This window comes from Neodiprion lecontei, chromosome 1, assembly GCF_021901455.1.
Source record: "Neodiprion lecontei isolate iyNeoLeco1 chromosome 1, iyNeoLeco1.1, whole genome shotgun sequence".
NCBI lineage: Eukaryota > Metazoa > Arthropoda > Insecta > Hymenoptera > Diprionidae > Neodiprion > Neodiprion lecontei.
Window position 1 is genome coordinate 37,900,035 of NC_060260.1, and position 19,010 is coordinate 37,919,044.

Consider the following 19,010-nt stretch of genomic DNA (forward strand, 5'->3'; position numbering starts at 1 on the left):
GAATGTAGATATCGCATTTGCGTTTACATATTCTTACTCAGGACATTCTGACCATTTCATTTCACTACTGAAATTATGAAAACAAATGTTCTAAATCAGTTTTCTAAGGAGTAAAACTCTCGGTTCACAAATAATCCATGGTATACATAGTAGTGGCGAAGTAAAACGGTGTAGACCGGAGGATTAAACATTTTGAAGGTCGTTTACCGGTTTCTCAACGATCCCTACTAGTCAAAGCGTATTTTCGTCCGACGTATGGTGGCGCACGATAAATTGAAAGGACCACCTTATACCCCAGCTGACAAAAATTCATTTCGATTTCCAGACGGAGTACAAATACTGCTACGATCTGGTCCTCCACTACGTATTGCACTACCTGAACAAGGACATGAATGAAAAGAAGTGAGACAGCGAGTTGAGGGACGAGCTGTGGTTCATCGAGTTTGGTAGGGGTGCGGCGCTGCCGTTGACGCCCGAAGAGGCCCCGGTGGACGGAGAGCCGATCGTCCCCTGCGCGCAGGGGAGAATCGTTATAGAAACAGCGCGGCCAGCGCCGCCCCATTTTGCGACCTGCTCGACGTACCGGAGGCGGCCGAGGCTACTGGGGGCTAACAGCGTGTCGAGTTTCGGGTACACGGACGGGGGCAAGGGCGCCGTACCGAGGGGTGCTACCCTCCCTCAAAGTCCCGCAGCCCGTCCCGAGGACCTAAGAGTGACCCCCTGGTACCTGGACGAGCCGCCAGGCACGCCCCTGGCCAACGACCACAGCGCGCACCCTCTCCTCTTCATGCACCACGGGGACCGGGACTTGGGTCGGGGCGAGCTTTCCTCGACGCAGAACAGCAGCGTAGAGGGCGAGTTCCCGCGGCCCTCGGGAGCCCTGCAGCGGAAGGCCTACATGGACTTGAGGGACGCGATCGCGCTGCTCGACGAGACCTGCCCGAACCCGGATGCCTCCGAACCTTCGCCCAGGACTCCGAGGACCCCGCTGACCCCACATCCGAAGAGCAAGAGGGCCCGGTCGAAGAGCAGTGACAACTCGTCCAACTACAGCAACGAACGTCTCAGCGAAAAGTCGATGGATCCATCGCGGAGTCAGGAGCGAGAGAAGAAGCGACCCTTCCTGAGGAAGATCGGGATATCGAAGACCGAGGACAGGCCGTTTTTGGCCAAGTTCGCGCCCAGGATCATCGGTAAACCTTATCTCGAGAAAATCGGGCCCAGCAAGGCGGTGGAGAGACCGTTTCTCGAGAAAATTGGATCCTCAAAGACCGTTGACAAGTTCACCTTCAATCTTCCCGCGTCGAAGGTGCACTCCTCGACCTCTAAGAACCCGCCCGAGGAACCGGTCAGGTCGCCAGCGCCCAGGCTGGTCCCGAGGGACGCGAGGATCTCGTTCAGGAAGCGGTCCGGCAAGGGTCAGCTGCAGAAAATGTACTCCTTTGAGACCGAGGATCTGAACAGTTTCAAGGGTTCGATGAGCCCCATGAAAAGCCCGCGGGATCCGCTGCGAGGCGCCTCTCTCGACGACGTCCTCGAGTCGGGACCGAGCTCCCTGCCGCCGCTTGACGTCACCGAAGAGCCGAACGAATTCCCGGAACCGGAGGTCAAGTCGCAGAGCGTCGCGGAGCTGGTAAAGTGCCGGATAATGTCCAGCGAGGAGATCATCTCCTCGAGCTCGTGCCTCAGTTCGCCCCAGGAGGCCGTCGGCTGGGGCAACTCGCCGAAGAGAAAAAAGGACGCGGCTTCGCGGACCCCAAACTCACCGACGAAGCGGCGGATATCCGCGGACTCGCCGGAGCCACCGACCAAGGAACTGGCAGTCTTGAAGCCCGGCGAAAGCTCGCCGACCAAGTCCAGGCACCCCGTCTTCGTTCAAGGAAGCGCGACGCTTCCGAAGCAAAAGGACTCCGAGTCCTCGAGACGGCAGAGGTCCGAGGACATCTTGGACAAGATGCAGGATACCGGCCGAGGAAACGATCGCGGGAACTTTGAGCGCCGCGGCATATCCTCCGACAACCTTAAACTCTCGAGGGAGATGTTCATCGCTGCGGCCTTTGACCCACCGTCGCGGTACCAGAGCCAGGACATCTGCCAGCGGAGGAAGGAGACCGGGGGTAGCAGGAGATCGGAATTTCCCGTTTCGGAAAAGGAGACGTCGCGGGAAGCGTTCAAGCAGCTCCACAGCAAGTTCGAAGCTGGTGACGTATCGCCGTCGGCGATGAGCTGCTCCGTCAGGTCGAGGCTCCAGCTCTACCAGGGCGAAAGGACGGAGAACTCGACCTCGAACGAGCGCTCAGTCGAAGGCGAGGAGGAGGAGGCTCACGGTGAAGAGGGTAGAGCCAGGATGACCGGACGAACGGTGCGCTCGGTACTGAGGAAGCAAAAGAGCATCGACCAGCAGGGTGACGTTCAGGAGGGTGAAGCGAGATCGTTGCGCAAGCCGAAGCGGCGGATCTTCCACGAACCGAGCCAAGAGACGATGGACCTTCTGACCGAGCTGCGGAGGGTGAAAAGCCTCTTGAAGACACCGTCGATCGAGAAACTCGACAAGGCGGAGGAGATGCAACCCCACAGATTCCCAAAGAAGGTCCTCCTTACCGACCGGGAGTTCTGCTTGTCCATCGAGCGCGAGAACAGCCTGAGGAGGCCCAACTCAAACCCGGAACCGGAAGCGGAGGATCCACAGCCCTGCACGCTTCCCGGACCCGCGCTCTTCGAGAAGAGGTGCTTGTCGCTGGATTACGCCGACGAGGAGAAGCTGCCGAGGCCGGAAACGCGAGCGATATCGCTCGCCTCGGCCAGGAGTCCACCGTCCGAGACGGAGACCACGAATTCTCTCGACTTTGGCCTGATATGCGACTCGAAGAGCTACTGCTCCGACGTCTTCAACACTCCGTCCGACGAGGTAGAGGCCTGCAAGGAGAAGACGCCAGAGGGGATCGCGGAGATCGACGCATTCGGCGATCAGAGTGAAGCGAAGCCTGACCGAAACCACTGCGCGGAAGTCGACATAGCCATTCCCATCGATCAGAAGGCCAGCCCCAGACGGAGGGTCCAGATTCAGGCGAGGACGAGCGACCTCTACGAAATCATTTCCCCCAGGTCCACGCCGTTCAGGGTCAAGAAAAGACTGAGCAAGATATCAGTCGAGGAAACGATGAAGCAGGAGAGTTTCACCATCGGGAAAACCGCCGTCGACTGCAGGTCAATCGTTGTGCAGAAGAGGAACAAGTGCTTACCGTTATAACACTCGGTCATTTTAACCGGCTGACGCGATCGACGTCGTTCGTTTAAGGATCGATCCACCGATGCCTCGGAATCGAAAGTTAGGAAGAGAGCGAAAACCGTTTGAAAAATCTCTAGTAGCGTCATTTGTACCAATGGTGGTTAACACGCGTAAAAAAAGTATTTCTACTACGTGATATTAATGAATTTGAGCAGAATCGAATAACACAAGCCAAGGTATCAAGTACTTGAGAAAAGGTTCAGAACCACCAAAATGATTACACACTACTCTTTTTTAACCAACTATGATGGTTTTGGGTTCATTTTCTTCACCACAGAGATCTTTGGTGACCGTTTTGAAAATCTTACCAACTTCAGTTATCTTCAGAGTGGATAAAGTTCGTCAGCAGTTACATCTTTGCGTTATAACCGTGCCATGATTTAAGATTTCTTAAATGGTTTTCTGTTCGGCGAGTAAAATGAGCTCAAACTAGTTGGAATTGAATTTTTGTTTAAATCAGCAGAGTTTGATCATTTCGAACGTTCTAATGACGAACCTTTTCTGAAATTGTTGATTACATCTCGACTTGTGCTGTTCGAATTTGCTCAGAGTCGCTTCTACGACACAGTATGAATATCGTTCCGTTCGACTAAATTAAAATATCAAAGGCGAAAATAACAGTGCTGGAGACTTTTCGAACGGCTTTTTTTCCTCTCCCAACTTTTGATCTCGAAGGCTTCGGCATCGGCCAAATTGTCTCGGCGTCGAAATCGCCGTGCCGAGTTTGAGCTTCTCTAGTCGCTCTTCGTGCTCTTTAATAAACACACGGGACCACACCGGATGAAAACAGGTCAAGAATTGTTACAGATAGTCGATGTGACGATCGGGGTGATGATTCGAGTGCCGATGAGGGATCCCGAAAGTCGAAGTCGGTGAATCGCGCCGAATTGAAACCCCCGATCCTGTCTACAGCCTCTGAGCAAAGATCCAACTCCCGACGGATTTGCGGTCTTGTATTGAATCGTATAACACGAGCATTGTTGTCTTGTTCAGCGTCTAGGTTCTTCTGCCTACGATTTCACAGTGCCTCCGGTACCGAAATTTCAACCAACTCACACCGACACGTTTTCTAAGTAATCTGACGTTGATCTCTCTGCAAGTTTTTCGGTTCTCTCTACAGCCAAGAGAACGAATCACGGTGCTTTTTAATTCTAATCCTTGCGAAGCGTGAAAAGAAAGAAACAAGTCTGAAAGCCGAAACGAAGTATTGGAAAGTTGATTGATATCGGTTTCACAGTTTTCGTCGATTTCTGCAGAAAGGGTTAAAAGACGGTGCTGTTGTCAAATGGGAATTATACACCGAGCTGGTTTATCGCTAATAATGATACTTAAACTCTATTTACAAGGGGTCCAAAGAAATGTATGCTCTTCTGTATCCATTGACATTGTATACATTACATGTATTGTGTTCGTCTAAATGTCTTAATTGCCGAATCGTACTGGCACGATATTGTAATGCGTTGTTTAATTGCGACGTTAAAGTTAAATTGCACGCGTGTACGGAAAGTTTTTTCAATCCTTTTCTCATCTCGTCGCAATTTTACCATCATTTTCACTCGCGCGATTAATATTGTTGATCGACAATTTTGTACCCATCTTTAAAAACGAAAATAAACCAACACCACCTAAATCGTTAACATAACAAACAATTATCGTCAATTTGTATAATTTCGATACAACTTTATCAGCATTATTTATTACCATTACACACTTCGTATGTAAAAACAAAAAATGTACACCGTGCACAATGTAATATCGGAGCAAGTTGGACCATTTTTTCGTAAACTGTTGTATAGAATAATTATTCGCGGCCGAAAATTACAACCCTCTAATGCGAGAGTTCTGTCGTCTTTTGGAAAATCGTTTTTTAAAACTATACATATAGGTATATACTTACATTATATATAAATATATTCGAATGATACGCCACGCAATGTATTACGTGTATTTCAATTAGTGTCTACGTATATTGATATATAATTCACGTAACTAATACTCGATGTCTTCGCGTAAATTCACTGCGACGAAGTTTGCTATATGTAACATAATAATATTAATAATAATAGTACATGGATAGGTAACGATGAAATATTACGGATTATTTACACACATATATGTATATATATATAATTATTGTTATACTGGAATGTTGAAATATTATAGAAGATAATAATAGATGACCAATGTTACGTTGTACTTGGTTTAAATTGTATATCCAGTCAATGAATACGTTTGAATTCGTCACCCTGGTTGAAAATTATTCTCTGAAAATTTCTCTGAAGAAAAATCGAAGGACACAAATGACTAAATAGTATTCCCAGTAACGTTTCGACAAAGAACGGAAAAAATGCGAAATCAATTTTAATAATGTTATGAAATAAAAGAAAAATCCATCAAAATTTACAGAAAACAATTTCACCAGAGAATTCATAATTCTGGGTCGAATGAATATTTATTCGATTATCGAGTAACATTCTAGGATGATGCGAAATCGTTAGCCATTATGCGTAGAAGAAAAAAAACGTCCGCGAAGTAATTTCCTGCAGATATTATAACGAATTACTAGTAAATTTTATACTTATATTTTATTGTGTACACGTTATGAATATTTTGTAATCGGGATACGTTGTAAACGAACAGAGATATTTTAAAGCACAAAGTTACGGGATCCAAGGGGAAAATATTTTGCTCCTTGAAACCCAACAGATACGTTATACGACGGTACTTTAATAATCCGTGTTCTTTGAGGATAACCTCCACCTATCGTGCAGAAAGAAATTGAATTTTTATACAAGGTATGATGATTTTAAAACGAAGAAGAAGTGATCAGAATAAAGACCGCGAGAAGAAAGCTTGAATTTTCAAAAGGTGACAGAAATCCCTCAATTTTACAACTGCACACATACGTAGCCTAAATTGTTGGTTTGAATTAACGGAACCGTTCAGTTCTGTTTGTACGGATAACTGATTGAAGTTTATTGTACAGAGATTTATTCAATAATTTTCTTATACAATATCGTATAAGTATTTTTTTAACACTATAATTATAATACTTTAGCCGTTTTTTCAACGACTGAAAGTCAATGTCGGCAATTCTATCGAGATCTGTCCATCATATTAAGATTGTAAACATCTCTCGGGACTGAGATTGCTGGATTTTCAATTTCATACAACAATTTATTTCCAAACTTTAGTTACGGGCTAATTATACCGTTTGGTTAATCATGTAAACTTTACCAAACTCCGATTTCCTTTATCTTTCTTCACAGTTTGTAATGTTCGTAAGTTTTTACACACGCACATACGCACGCACACTCCCACACTCATTGCCAAAATGATAAATCTAGCAATTAAGGCCCTTTTGTCGAGCAGTGCCTTGTTCATGGATATGTATTAAACGTAATACAATTAACATTAATCTTGTTGAAATGTCATTAAACTCCGACGACAAGGATTATACAATATCCGTCAAATAGCAATATTACGTAACGCACCGATCAAGCATTAGAAACTGGTTTTCCCTAAAACGAGTAAAAACCGTTCCATAATTTGTACGCCATCGGAAGTCGACCATGTAAAAACAACAATAAGTAGACAATTTTCTTCGCATGATTACCGTCGGAGTGGTGTAAGATATTTTAGCAACAAGATACATTATTTATACATTATATACATATGTAAAGAACATAACCGTTCCTCTTTTAATTTTGTAGGTGTATAAATATTTAATACATTGATATCTACGCATAGAGACAGATATAATCGTCAACACGATAATATAATGTATCGCGTTAAGTTAATTATTAATTACAACGTTGTACGATATAATATATTATATCTATATAACTAAAAATAAACGTGAGATAATTGTATACTAGATAATATTCGTATTATATGTGTATATATATACATACATACATATTATTTACATTTAGGTATTATTACATACTTAATGTACTGTAAACCTAGTTGACGAGATGTGCCAAACAAATACAATTTATTATATTATATTGTATATTGTATGGAGTTGGTTATATGTATTTGTATTCTATTATATGAAAATACGCGCGAGTGTCAGTTAGCAGGACATTTGAGCGTATACTAATTAACATAAATATTTGTTTCGCAAATGGCTGTGCGTATAACTAGGCATTCGATGCACCATCTTTATTTTATACGTTAATTAAACTCTCTCCTCAAATATGATTCCCTGTCGGAGAAATCACTGTCATATTTTTAACACAGGCATGCATTTACGTCCATTGCTATAACTGAGAAATCACTTTGTCTGTTCTTCTCACTCATCGCCAATCATTAATCACAAACTATCTACTGGTTTTTCATATCTTTGAATAACGGTGAAATTTATAGGGAAATGAATAACGTGTTGCATCGAGCGCCTGATGAAGCCAAAATTGAAACGCCACATACAATATGTATATATAAACATATACATAGATAGATAGATAGCATAAATCTATTTTTTATCATAATAGATATTCAATATTTTCGTTTCTCGCTGGCGAGATATCATTTATATTATTTAATCGTTTGTTATATAGGGTAATAATAAAGGTAAATTCGTTATTATGCGTTGTTATTGTGATTTTAAATGACAAAAAAAAAAATAAATAAATAAAATAATATAAACACATTATATATATATATATTAAGACTAATACTTGACAAATTAAAAAAATTTAAATAATGCAGTTATAGTTGAATATATGATGTTTGATTTAAAAAATTATAGATTTTTACTTACCGTTCAATTAATTATTAATAAGCGTATAGCGTAACATAACTATATGTATATGCTATTCCGCAACGTCCGACATACATACATACATAAATGTTCCATTTAACAGTAAACGTCATATATAATACATAAGAACGCGAGAGTGATCTCACGATTATATTTCGCTTAGATTTAAATTTAAAGAGGTTAACGAAATTTTTTTCTAAACTGAATCGTTAAATACATAGTATTCGTTATGATTATTACAACATTTGATTGTAATCTTATAGGTCTGTACGATAATGCCGAATTATTACTTCGGAAGAGCTACGTCGGTGTTAATCTTGTATTACAGACGTATATATATATATATTAATATGTATATATATATATATATATATTAATCAACGACAAATATATGTATAATACATAGAGAAAGGTAATTAATGTGGATCTAGGGTATTCGATAATAATCATGAAACATATAAAATGATACAAATGCTAGAAATAAAATCCAGAATGAATACTCCTAATACGAAAAGTCAGCCACACAAAATGATCGTTTATTTTTTACATTTTTTTCTCTGCGCAAAACAAAACGTATACAATCGTAAATCCGATCAGTACATGAATTTTCATTTTCAATCTATCGGTTTTCAGGCATTAAAACAATAGCCGAAATATTTTTTACCCTGTGTCTCAATTATTTCTATCAATTAATTTTCCTCCCGTTCTATTTGATTATTAAATATTTTCGAATAATATTTTTACACACATAAATTTGAAAAAAATCCTAAGTGATCACAGTATAAATCAAACATGGTACGCGTTATATGAATATAACAGAAAAAGATTTTTTTTAAGGGGGGGCCGTAGACGATTTCGAAGCTCTCGTATATATCTCGAATTATCCAAGTCCCACAATCTGGAACGCAAAAAAGGGCGTAACAGCCCCATTCTACATTTAATTCCTGAACAAGTCCACTCGAATCTATCTTCATTTAACGCAAAAATGAAAAAATGGCACAATTCCAACGAGTCTACTATCGCGATTTCGAAAAAATCGTGCCATTTCTCGATTTTTGCGTCAAATGAAAATTTATTCAAGTGGTTTTTTCGGAATTGAATGTAGAGCGGGGCTGTTATGCCCTTTTTTGCATTCCAGATACGTGGACTTGGATAATTCGAGATATATACGAAGGCGTCCGACTACGGCCCACTTTAAGTATAAAATTACAAGAAGAAAAGTAAATAGATTGATAAATATTATTGAATAAAAATCTTTAGACAAATGTAAATATACTGTACGAGCGACTGATAAACGTTTTGTAAAGTGTGTGATAAGTGATTAACAATTGGTACTGTTGTTGTAAATAATAAATAGGTTGTATATTGTAATTTAACGATGGTTTTATTAAGCGACATATGTACGAGTTTTGCACTTTCGTTTATTTTATTTTGCGTTTGTGAACATATTTTATTATAGGTGAACACTTCACGTGTGTAAATTTTATCAGAAAATCCCTTTTTTTTGTCATTGATCTACTTTACTGATAAGGAACATCGGTTTGGGTGTCCCCCTTCGATTTTGTTGCGACTCATGTACATTTGTTGTAGAACATGGAAAACTTACCGACACGTATTTCCTTTTTATCGGTGGAAAAACGGTTTAAAGGGGTGAAAGCGACTCCCAAATATGAAAACTCAGTGGGGTAGTTTCTCAGTTTGGTATAGAAGCGCGCTTGATCTTTCCATGAAACTCACGCTGACATATTGCTATTGACGAATGAAACATTTCAGCGTTGGTTTCATCCAAATAGATCAAAAGTCCATCAAGAAATCACCCCGTTGGGTATCCATTATTGGGGGTCGTTTTCGTCCTTTTAAACCGTTTTTCGGTGCATAAAAAAACCTGTCTTTTAGTTTTCGATGTTCTACATCACGTACATGAGTTTCAACGAATATGAAGGAGACGCGTAAATTAATGTATGAGTAATTATGGTGTTTCATAAATTTATCCAGAGTCTGCAAGTTCTTGTAACGGAGAACTTGTCAAACTTTGGTCACTTTGACTAATCAAAAATGCCCATGATATAAATCTTCTTTAAATGCTGGAGGGTCACATAGGACCCAAACTGTAATACCCTCGTATTACGGCCTCACCCTACCTATACTTCTTGACTAACATCAGACACGACTTCAAGATTCCGTGCTATCTTGCACAAATCGTTTCGAACACTGCGAAGCAGCATACGTAATTGCTCCAACTCTTCGCGGAGCTGTTTCAATGTTGCCAGTTGGTCAGGGTCATTCATGGTGCTGGATGACACGGGAGCTGTGCGACCGGATATCTACTCCGAAACTCTGAACATTTAAAGCGAGAATTATACGAAGCCCAATGACGACTTTCAGTACTAAGATCCAGTGCGTTACTACACTGGTTAACATTTGACGTCAGTAACAAAAATATCTCAATTACCCAGAAGACTTTTTAGATTTACCAACTCGGATAAAAGATTCAATCGACCGCTGAGGTGAAGTTTTGTCAGTCGGTAATGCAGAGAGTCTTCTTCTTTCCGTACCGATCGGTGCTTGTAGTAAAACACCGATAGATGTCAGGAGAGATGCTTTTCTTCGGTATTATCGTCGCGTGATTTAATTACTAGCGGGAAATTGGAACGAATACAAATCGGACGAACCTGTCAACAAAGTACAAAATCATAATAGCTTTTCGTGGAATTCGAACAACGAGAATGGAATTCTGTGGTTTGACTTGTCACGCAGTGGTAGCATCGCGATTAAGCATGTGCAACGCCAGATAGAAAAAGATAGAAGAGGAAGAATGGGAGCGTGAGAGAGAAGAAAGGAAAAATAAATAATCATAAATGACATGTGACGGTGATTCAATGGTGGAGAGATAGAGCTCCATAAACGTTATTATTTCACTCTTGAATTGTTTAATCTAATCTTTGCACGCACGCTTGTGTTATTCGACTGGAATAACTTGTTCTAATTATACGCGAGTTAATGCAAAATAAAACGTCTGCATATATACGCGTTCAGGAAATGCCGGGGTACAGTGTTTTTTTTTTTTTTTTTAATTTTTATACAGCATTATCTGCAAAGACCTGTAATGCCAGAGGCATCTGTTTCGAAATTTCCACAGTATCCTGAACGACTTTATTTATAAAACTGAATAATTTTCTTCAATTTCAAACTTGCGGTCGGCTACCAATTAAACAGTTGTAATTATTATCATAAAGTTTCGACGGATTTGACGTTGCGTAATGCGATTTTTTTTTCTTTTTTATTATTTATTCTTATCCAATTTGTCAATCTCCGAAAGGATAAAAGAGGCAATCTACTCGAAATAAATTGTACGTTGTAAATTTCTGAGTTAGGGAAACAACGATGGTAATAACAATGCGGACGATAAAACCGAATCATATATTAATATATTAATAACAATCGTATCTTTTTCCAATGTGCCTTGTTAAACCTTGTTGTACCTTAATACCACTTATATACACATCCGTGAAATCCATGAAGACAACAATTAAGGTCTGCTTTTCGAAACCCGCCCATTAGTAAAAGGTTTCGGTACAACCGATAAACACTTAATTGAAATTGCAAAGGATGCTTAGTAACCCACCAATAAACCTTTAGGATTTCCGCAAAGGCTATTTGGTATTTACAAAAATGACCACGAGGTCGATAATTAGGACCGCATTGTCTAACAAACTGCACGCGAACGCGCTAATTACCCTCGTCGGCTTTGCTAGGCTTTATCGGGACAAACATCGTTTTCCGCATACTTAATACCCATCCGAAATCCCTTGTCATTGTAGATTTTGGAGTAAACAACTTCTTTGCCGGGCTCAAAATGCAGCAGTCTACTTATCCAGACTATGTATACGATAGTTATACAATGTTTCGAACAGGCAATAACTCAAAGACTAATGACGGTGAACAGATTTATGCAGTGGATGTGGAATGTGAAAAAGCTTGCTTCTACCTGCATTGCATAATGGTAAATTTACTGTTGCTGAAAATACTAAATCATCGTTAAAAATAATGATTTTTGCGGTAAGTCTCGCATACGAGTCTCGCAGTTTTTTTTACCTCTGTTCGGCCGCAATTCGACGATAATAAGGAACATATCAATATATCAAATATCAATATAAATTTATTACGGGGATCGTATATAAATATTTTTATATAACACAGCTCAGTCGTTTCTTAAGTAACGAATCATATATTCATACTGAAATTATCACATCGGCGAGAATATGAAGAACGATTTTCCATCAGGGTATATAATTTAAAAGAACGTATCAAATATACGTAATAAACTTAAAATCCGTGATGGTATTTCAAAATTATAATGCGTGCAGTGATGTCTTGCGGATTGCGCGGAGCGAAATTTTTTGCAATCCGCAAACGCGTGGTGTTGAATATTCCCAAGAGCTGCCGGACGTAATTGCCTTAGCAGTTGCACCGTCTGCAGCAGCATTAATCCTAGACTGATTTATCGATATAATGGATCTTGACCAGGCTCGGTGAATCGCTTCGGTCAGATAATACCTAAATAGGTCTGTGGTACAAGGCCGATCCATCGGTATAATACGACATGTACGCCGACGGTCACAAAGCCGGTATAAAAATTCCAACGGCGTCAGGCATTGAAAAGCTGTCGGTACCGCTGCTGCTGCTGCTGCTGCTGTTGCACGTAATTCTTCCTCTGCAATTCGCTAAGGTGCGCCATGCACACACCTCAGGGCTCATCGTCAGCTTCGATCTACCTGCGAGAATGGCATCCGTGCATGTATATGCCGATGAAAATACGCTGTTTACTCGATGGAAGAAAAGAAAACTGCTGCTCTGATATTCTCTGCATTGTAGGTGACTTTGCGTTGACAGGAAAACGTGATTGAACCAGTCCAACCGTTTAGCGATGAAGCGGTCTTGTACCAAATTAATCATCTCGCAGAACGTGGCGAACGAGTAATGCCGAGAAAAAATATACAACCTTTGAAATTACGCTCTCACAGTTTTGACTAGAGTGTAAAGTGGTATGTTAATTTTATACCTCGTGATACGTACGTCCGAATACGAGTGTGGGATACAAGTTGGTTTTAATTAATGTAACGAAGTTAGTAATCACACGATTATGCCTTACGTAAACGCCGGGGTATAAAATACAGCAAATTTTCGCCGCTGATATTGTATTTATCTGCATTAGTATGGACGCTGTTGTTACAATTACGATACATTGAAAAAACCTACAACGGAGTGTGTTATTCACAGTATTATTGGCTGCACGTATACGCTCGCCATATCTGTGATATTAAAACGAAGAGGAAGCGCAGCCCGGCTAAAATGAGCCGACGCCAGTCGCCTTCAGCCTCCTCAATTCAAACGCGGCCGGTAGAGTTGACTTTGATTAAAGGGGCATTACTCCGGTCTTGCCCTATTAGCGGGGGACTTCCTTTTCGAACATTACCCGCTCACGCAGTCCACCGGTAAAATTCATTCTCTCGTCTCGGCGAATCTTGCCGTGAAAATAATTTAAGAACGCGCTGTAAAAACGTTTATCATCCGAGATATAAGAATCTAGCGATTAGATCCATCCGACGGTCACGAGATCGATACGAGGAAATCCCGAGTCTACAGTTCAATCCACGTATCGAAATCGCGACGAACTCGTGATTTAATATGGATCAATGTTTTCATTCGCTTGTCAAATGATTAGAAATCGTACAACCTACGCAACAAATAAAACCAGAACACTAATCGGTAGGTTGACAATTCGAGAGTGATCTGTGCAGTCAATTCCAAAATTTTAATTTCTAACAGTCATGAAACAGATCGTTCCGTTAATCGAGTCAATGTAAACGCGTTACCTAGCATATCTCATGCTCGATATTACATGATTCGTGACACTGGCAAGAGAGAATAACGATGCAACGGCTTGGCGAACATTTATCGATCCGTGCGGAAACTTAACATCTATAACCATCTCCGCAAGTGTCGGTTTGCGGAAATCCGAACAGCTGCGCGATTGCCTGTAAAAAAGAAAAAGAAAGAAAAAAGAAACCATAAGTCTTCGGTACAGGGTGCATTTATAGTTCAGAGCCTCGCGGGCATAATCGCACTTGACACCCCCTTCGGATCGCACGAGCGAAAATCTGCGGGGTCTTCCCGACTCGTGTCGGCGGAGAAAAGCGTCGAGGGTGAATACCGATGTCCGTTGGAGCTCCCCCTCGGGCAGCAGCCGGTGCCTAGAAAGAGAGAAGAACGTACATTGCGGAGATGAGAGTGGGGAGGCAGCGAGAGAGAGAGAGAGAGAGTGAGAGCGGATCGCGCCGTTAGCTGGCGTTCGAATCCTCCCTCCACCGCGGATTCGAACGCCACTCGTCGCGCATGCGCAAGACGATTCCTGGTAGCGCGAATCGGACGGCCAATCGGAGGCGGGCTGTGTCGACACCGGCGGCCAATCGGACGGCTCTGCGATGAGGACACCGCTATTTTTAGACCCAGTGAGTCACGGGATATAAGGCTGTAAGTTTAGTTGGGTGTTCAGAAGTTGCCGAGACGTTGCGCCGCGCTCTTCGGGCAGTCCGTTTTCACTTTACACGCCCGAGATTATCGGTGCACAAGGCCTGTTTACATTGTTCCGTGTCCGTCGTGAGTCATTGTTTTGTTGACATTCAGGCGAACCGCGTGCAATCGGACGGAGAGTTTGAAGTACACCGTGATTGAACGTATATAATATATTATACGTATATATGTGAATACACGTATTGAGAAAAATAAATAAATAAAATAAAGAAACCAGTCAACGCGAGCGGAGGTGAAACTTTTAATCGTGGTCAGTTTCGTTTTCTTTTCTTTTTTTTTTTCCCCACTTTAAAATTCCCTTCAGTGAGGAAAAAGCGACACAGTCGTGTAATAACGTTGCGAAACGCGTGTGCGCGCGGCGCGGAGGAAAATAAATAATAAACTCGTACGTGCACGTATGTAATCTGCTGTAATAGATACGCTGTCGCGATGTACGTGTGACTGTTGTTTTTTTTTGTTATCTGTTTTTAACATTCGTATGGTTCGACGAGCATCGCGATTGAAGAGAGCAAATCAACGGACTACCAAATGATTTCCGCTCGATGTTGCTGACTCGTAGTGAGGAGAAAAAGAAGAATAAGAAGAACAACAACAACAACATAAAAAATAGTGCTACGAAATTTAACCGATAATAATCGGTGCCCGGACATTACCGACCGAGAGAGTTGTTGTTCCGTTGGGTGTGGAACTAAATAGAAAGAAGTTAAAAAAACAAAAGACAAACATCTTGCAAAGATCGCAACGTATTGTTCGAGAAGTCGAATAATAAGGGCATTCAAATGGTGCGTAACTCGGTGCAGATGGAGCAAACGTTTTACGAGGAGAGTGCGATATACGCGGCGGCTAATCGCGCGGACAGCGGAATGGGCCAGCTTAAACGGAGCCTGACTTTAGACCTGAACGGTCAGCGCGCGACGCAGGCGAAAAGGCCCAGACTCGGGCCCCTGCCACCTGCGCTGAACAACGCGGCGCCGGTGCTGAGCTCGCCGGACCTAAACATGCTGAAGCTGGGCTCGCCGGAGCTGGAGAAGCTGATAATAGCGCAACAGAACGGGCTCGTGACGACGATGCCGACGCCGACGACGCAGATACTGTTCCCGAAGACGGTTACGGAGGAACAGGAGCTCTACGCGAGGGGATTCGTCGACGCCCTGAACGAGCTCCACCACTCGGACAGCTCCCAGGAACCCGGCAGCATCCACGGGGCGACTTACACGAACCTCGAGCCGCCGGGTAGCGTCCAGAGCACGGAGTCGCTGAGCCAGAGTCTGATGATGATCAAGGACGAGCCGCAGACGGTGCCGTCGGTGTCGAGCTCGCCGCCGATGTCTCCGATCGACATGGAGAGCCAGGAGCGAATAAAGCTCGAGCGAAAGCGGCAACGGAACCGCGTGGCCGCCTCCAAGTGCCGAAGGCGCAAGCTCGAGCGGATATCGAGGCTCGAGGACAAGGTGAAGATACTCAAGGGCGAGAACAGCGAGCTGAGCGCAGTCGTAAACCGGCTCAAGGAGCACGTATGCCGCCTCAAGGAGCAGGTCATGGACCACGTGCACTCGGGCTGCCACATAATGCCCGTAAGCCAGTTCTGAACGCTCGAATTGCGAACGAGAGGATCTGAGAGGATCTGACAATTTCCTCACCATAGCGCATGCATTTTCGTCGCCTGCGTGCGAGACGCCGGCAACCTCGGGTGATCGCTGTAGGCGGCCATCTTGGAGAACGAGACGACACGAAACTTGTTAGTTAAAACACACACGTATCGGTCGCGCAAGCGCGTCGCCTGGTCGGAGTGAACGCCGGCCGCCGGCGTCGCGGAGTCGCGGAGTCTCCATTTTTAATCACCGGCTGATTTTCACGATCTACACGCGTCATCATCGACGATCTTTCTCATTTCGAGGAATACATACCTGCCTGCGATGCCTGACTTCTTTCTCGTCCTCGACCTGCGCTGTTACTACATCTATTGCGCGTTGTGCGCCTTGAGTAGTTTGCGACGCTCCACGCCCCTCAAAAAAGAAAAAAAAAATAACAATTGTAAAAAACCTCCCAAGAACCTCGATGAACTTTTTCCCTGTAAATACACTTAAGCCAGAGACTATGAGATTAAGTTTTCCATAGCTACGGTATGCCTAGAGGTATACAGAGTACAGTGTGTACGTATATATATATATGCGTGTGTGCGCGTGTGTATACATACATGTATATATACATATGCATCTGTATATTGGATATATATATATATATTTTTGTCATTTGTGCATCTAGTCCTGTCCAGTATGCCCTCGTAACTTATACATACATATACCTACATTACATATGAACACTGACAACGCGTTTCGTTGAGATATATTATTATATTATATATTCGGACCAATGTGCTTTTGGTCGATTATTGCGCATGGTATTTGAAGAAAACAAATTTTTAATTTTTTTTCATTCATATCTGTTTCTCTTTCCTAAACTCTTGATCTTGTTTCGTTTGCTTAAAATTGTCGTGTATTTTGCACGGGTGAAATAGCAGATACGACGCGAGACTTCTTTCTGAGTGTAAGCAGCGCGGTACAAGTGAATTATGCTCGTGAGCTGGTTTCTTGGAAACGCTAAAGCTGTTTTTCGAACTTTTCAGTTTGTTGGAAAACTTTGCCAAAGTTGTGCAAACAACGAATGTTTGGCGAATATTTAACCAACCGACGGATTCGAACGCTGGGTAAAAACTCAGTCCGTACTAGGCGTGGAATTTCCGATTTCACGCCAAGACGATTGAGATTATTATACACCGAGAACTGTGCAAAGGTTCAATCGCCATTCCAGCTTGCCATATTCAGTCGTACCTACGTTTATGCACATGCATATGTATTGATTGTTATATTCGTTTCTCTATTGAATTACCAATGTGGAAGTTGAGATATTCATCGAAGAATATGAACGTAGCAGAGAGGAAAAAACAGACAAAACAAAACCGAACATTCTAAGGTAAACAAATCTCTGCTGTGAATTCCCCCTCCGGGTAACATGGTACGAATTTTTTTGCACGCGTTAATTCGAAATAAAATATTATACATACTGAAAAGTGGTGGAAGGAGGAATAAGAAAGATTGAAAAAAATCATTATACATAGTGTAAATAATGATATTATTATATCTGTGTATATGTATAATTAATTATTATATTGTTATTGCCTGTTTTTTTTTTTCCTTATTTTTTTTCCTCTTACACAAACTTGATTTATTCTCAACGATGTACGATGATAGTTGACAATCTAGGTGTATAATTCTCTTTGAAAAGTTTAGCTACACGGTCGCGTTTTCAGAACACACGACATTGTAACTCGAAACATTGCCGACATTCATTAGCTATCGCGAAACGACGCTGCGGATAGCCTGAGGCGTGTTTTTTCAGATGCAAAAATATCGCAGGAACATGTTTATACAATCTAAACACGTCGCGCTTCGTTTCGCCGTCTTATCGTTAGATACAAAAGCAAGGAAACTCGAATATATTTTCTAAAACAAAAACTTGAAGATGAAGAAAAAAAAACCAACAATAATTATTTTTTCTTTTTTTCCTCTCTATTAAAGTTTACGGGACATAACTTGACGGTTATATAATTATCATGTTATAGGTATATTTATTTGTACTGTATTGTAAGTGTACAATTTTTGTTACAAAAGTCTTAGGTATTTATTATTTGACTTTGAGATTAAAAGATTGACAAAATATTATTATTCAATGTTTCTTTTGTTTCTTTTTTAATAAACGATCTTTAGTCAAGATGTGTCCCTTGGTACTATTTTGACTTTAAACATTATCTAATATATATATTATATACAGTATATTACGTAGATACCATTATCGTTTAAGCTTCTCGTTGGAAGAGAATTAGGGAAAATTTTTATTCTAAAGTAGTCAAATATTAAAACAAGAAAACAAAACAAAAAAAAAAAACAATCCTTTTTTACACTTGTAATACGTTTTTCTATAAAACATGTTATGTTGCATGGCTGTATTATTATACAAACGCGCCTGAACTTTGCCTGTACTGTGCCTTGTTCTTGATATGAAAGAATGAATTAAAATTAACAGAAAACAAATCGCCACGAGAATAACAAGAGTCCTGCGAAAAACATGAAGTTAAAATTTTTAGCAATTTATTATTGTTCTGACATTTATATATATATATGTATACATAATGGTACACGTATGTATAAAGTACGTATTTAAAAGCTTGAGCTAATAGTGTTTTTGAAAATTTTTATTCCTGAACTACCCGCGTTCTTTCTTTGCTCGTCTCTCGCTTGTATTTTTGTCTGGTTCTTTTCCACGAAAAACAACAATAAATACATATATATGTATATATATAAC

The 19,010-nt window shown here is 41.6% G+C and overlaps 3 protein-coding genes across 8 annotated transcripts in view; all 3 read left to right on the forward strand.

Annotated features, from left to right (window-relative positions):
- The window catches only part of LOC107216670 (receptor-type tyrosine-protein phosphatase kappa), a 104,672-nt gene extending 104,209 nt beyond the window's left edge, over positions 1-463 (forward strand). For all 6 annotated transcript variants that reach the window (XM_046746584.1, XM_046746580.1, XM_046746581.1 and 3 more), the window contains one exon: positions 326-463. In XM_046746584.1, the coding sequence (XP_046602540.1) occupies positions 326-406 (81 nt within the window). In that variant the 3' untranslated portion in view covers positions 407-463. The remainder of the gene's footprint in view (positions 1-325) is intronic.
- Positions 407-9,425, forward strand: LOC107216666 (the record flags this gene model as incomplete). The annotated part of the gene is made up of 1 exon (XM_015653924.2): positions 407-9,425. A coding segment is annotated over one exon (2,844 nt), but the record flags the coding sequence as incomplete, so codon positions are not given.
- Positions 9,426-14,594: 5,169 nt separating this feature from the next.
- On the forward strand, positions 14,595-18,662 carry LOC107216672 (transcription factor AP-1). Its single transcript, XM_015653931.2, has one exon. It carries the CDS (start codon positions 15,428-15,430, stop codon positions 16,235-16,237), a length of 810 nt encoding a protein of 269 aa, XP_015509417.1. The 5' UTR covers positions 14,595-15,427; the 3' UTR covers positions 16,238-18,662.
- Positions 18,663-19,010: the final 348 nt, after the last annotated feature.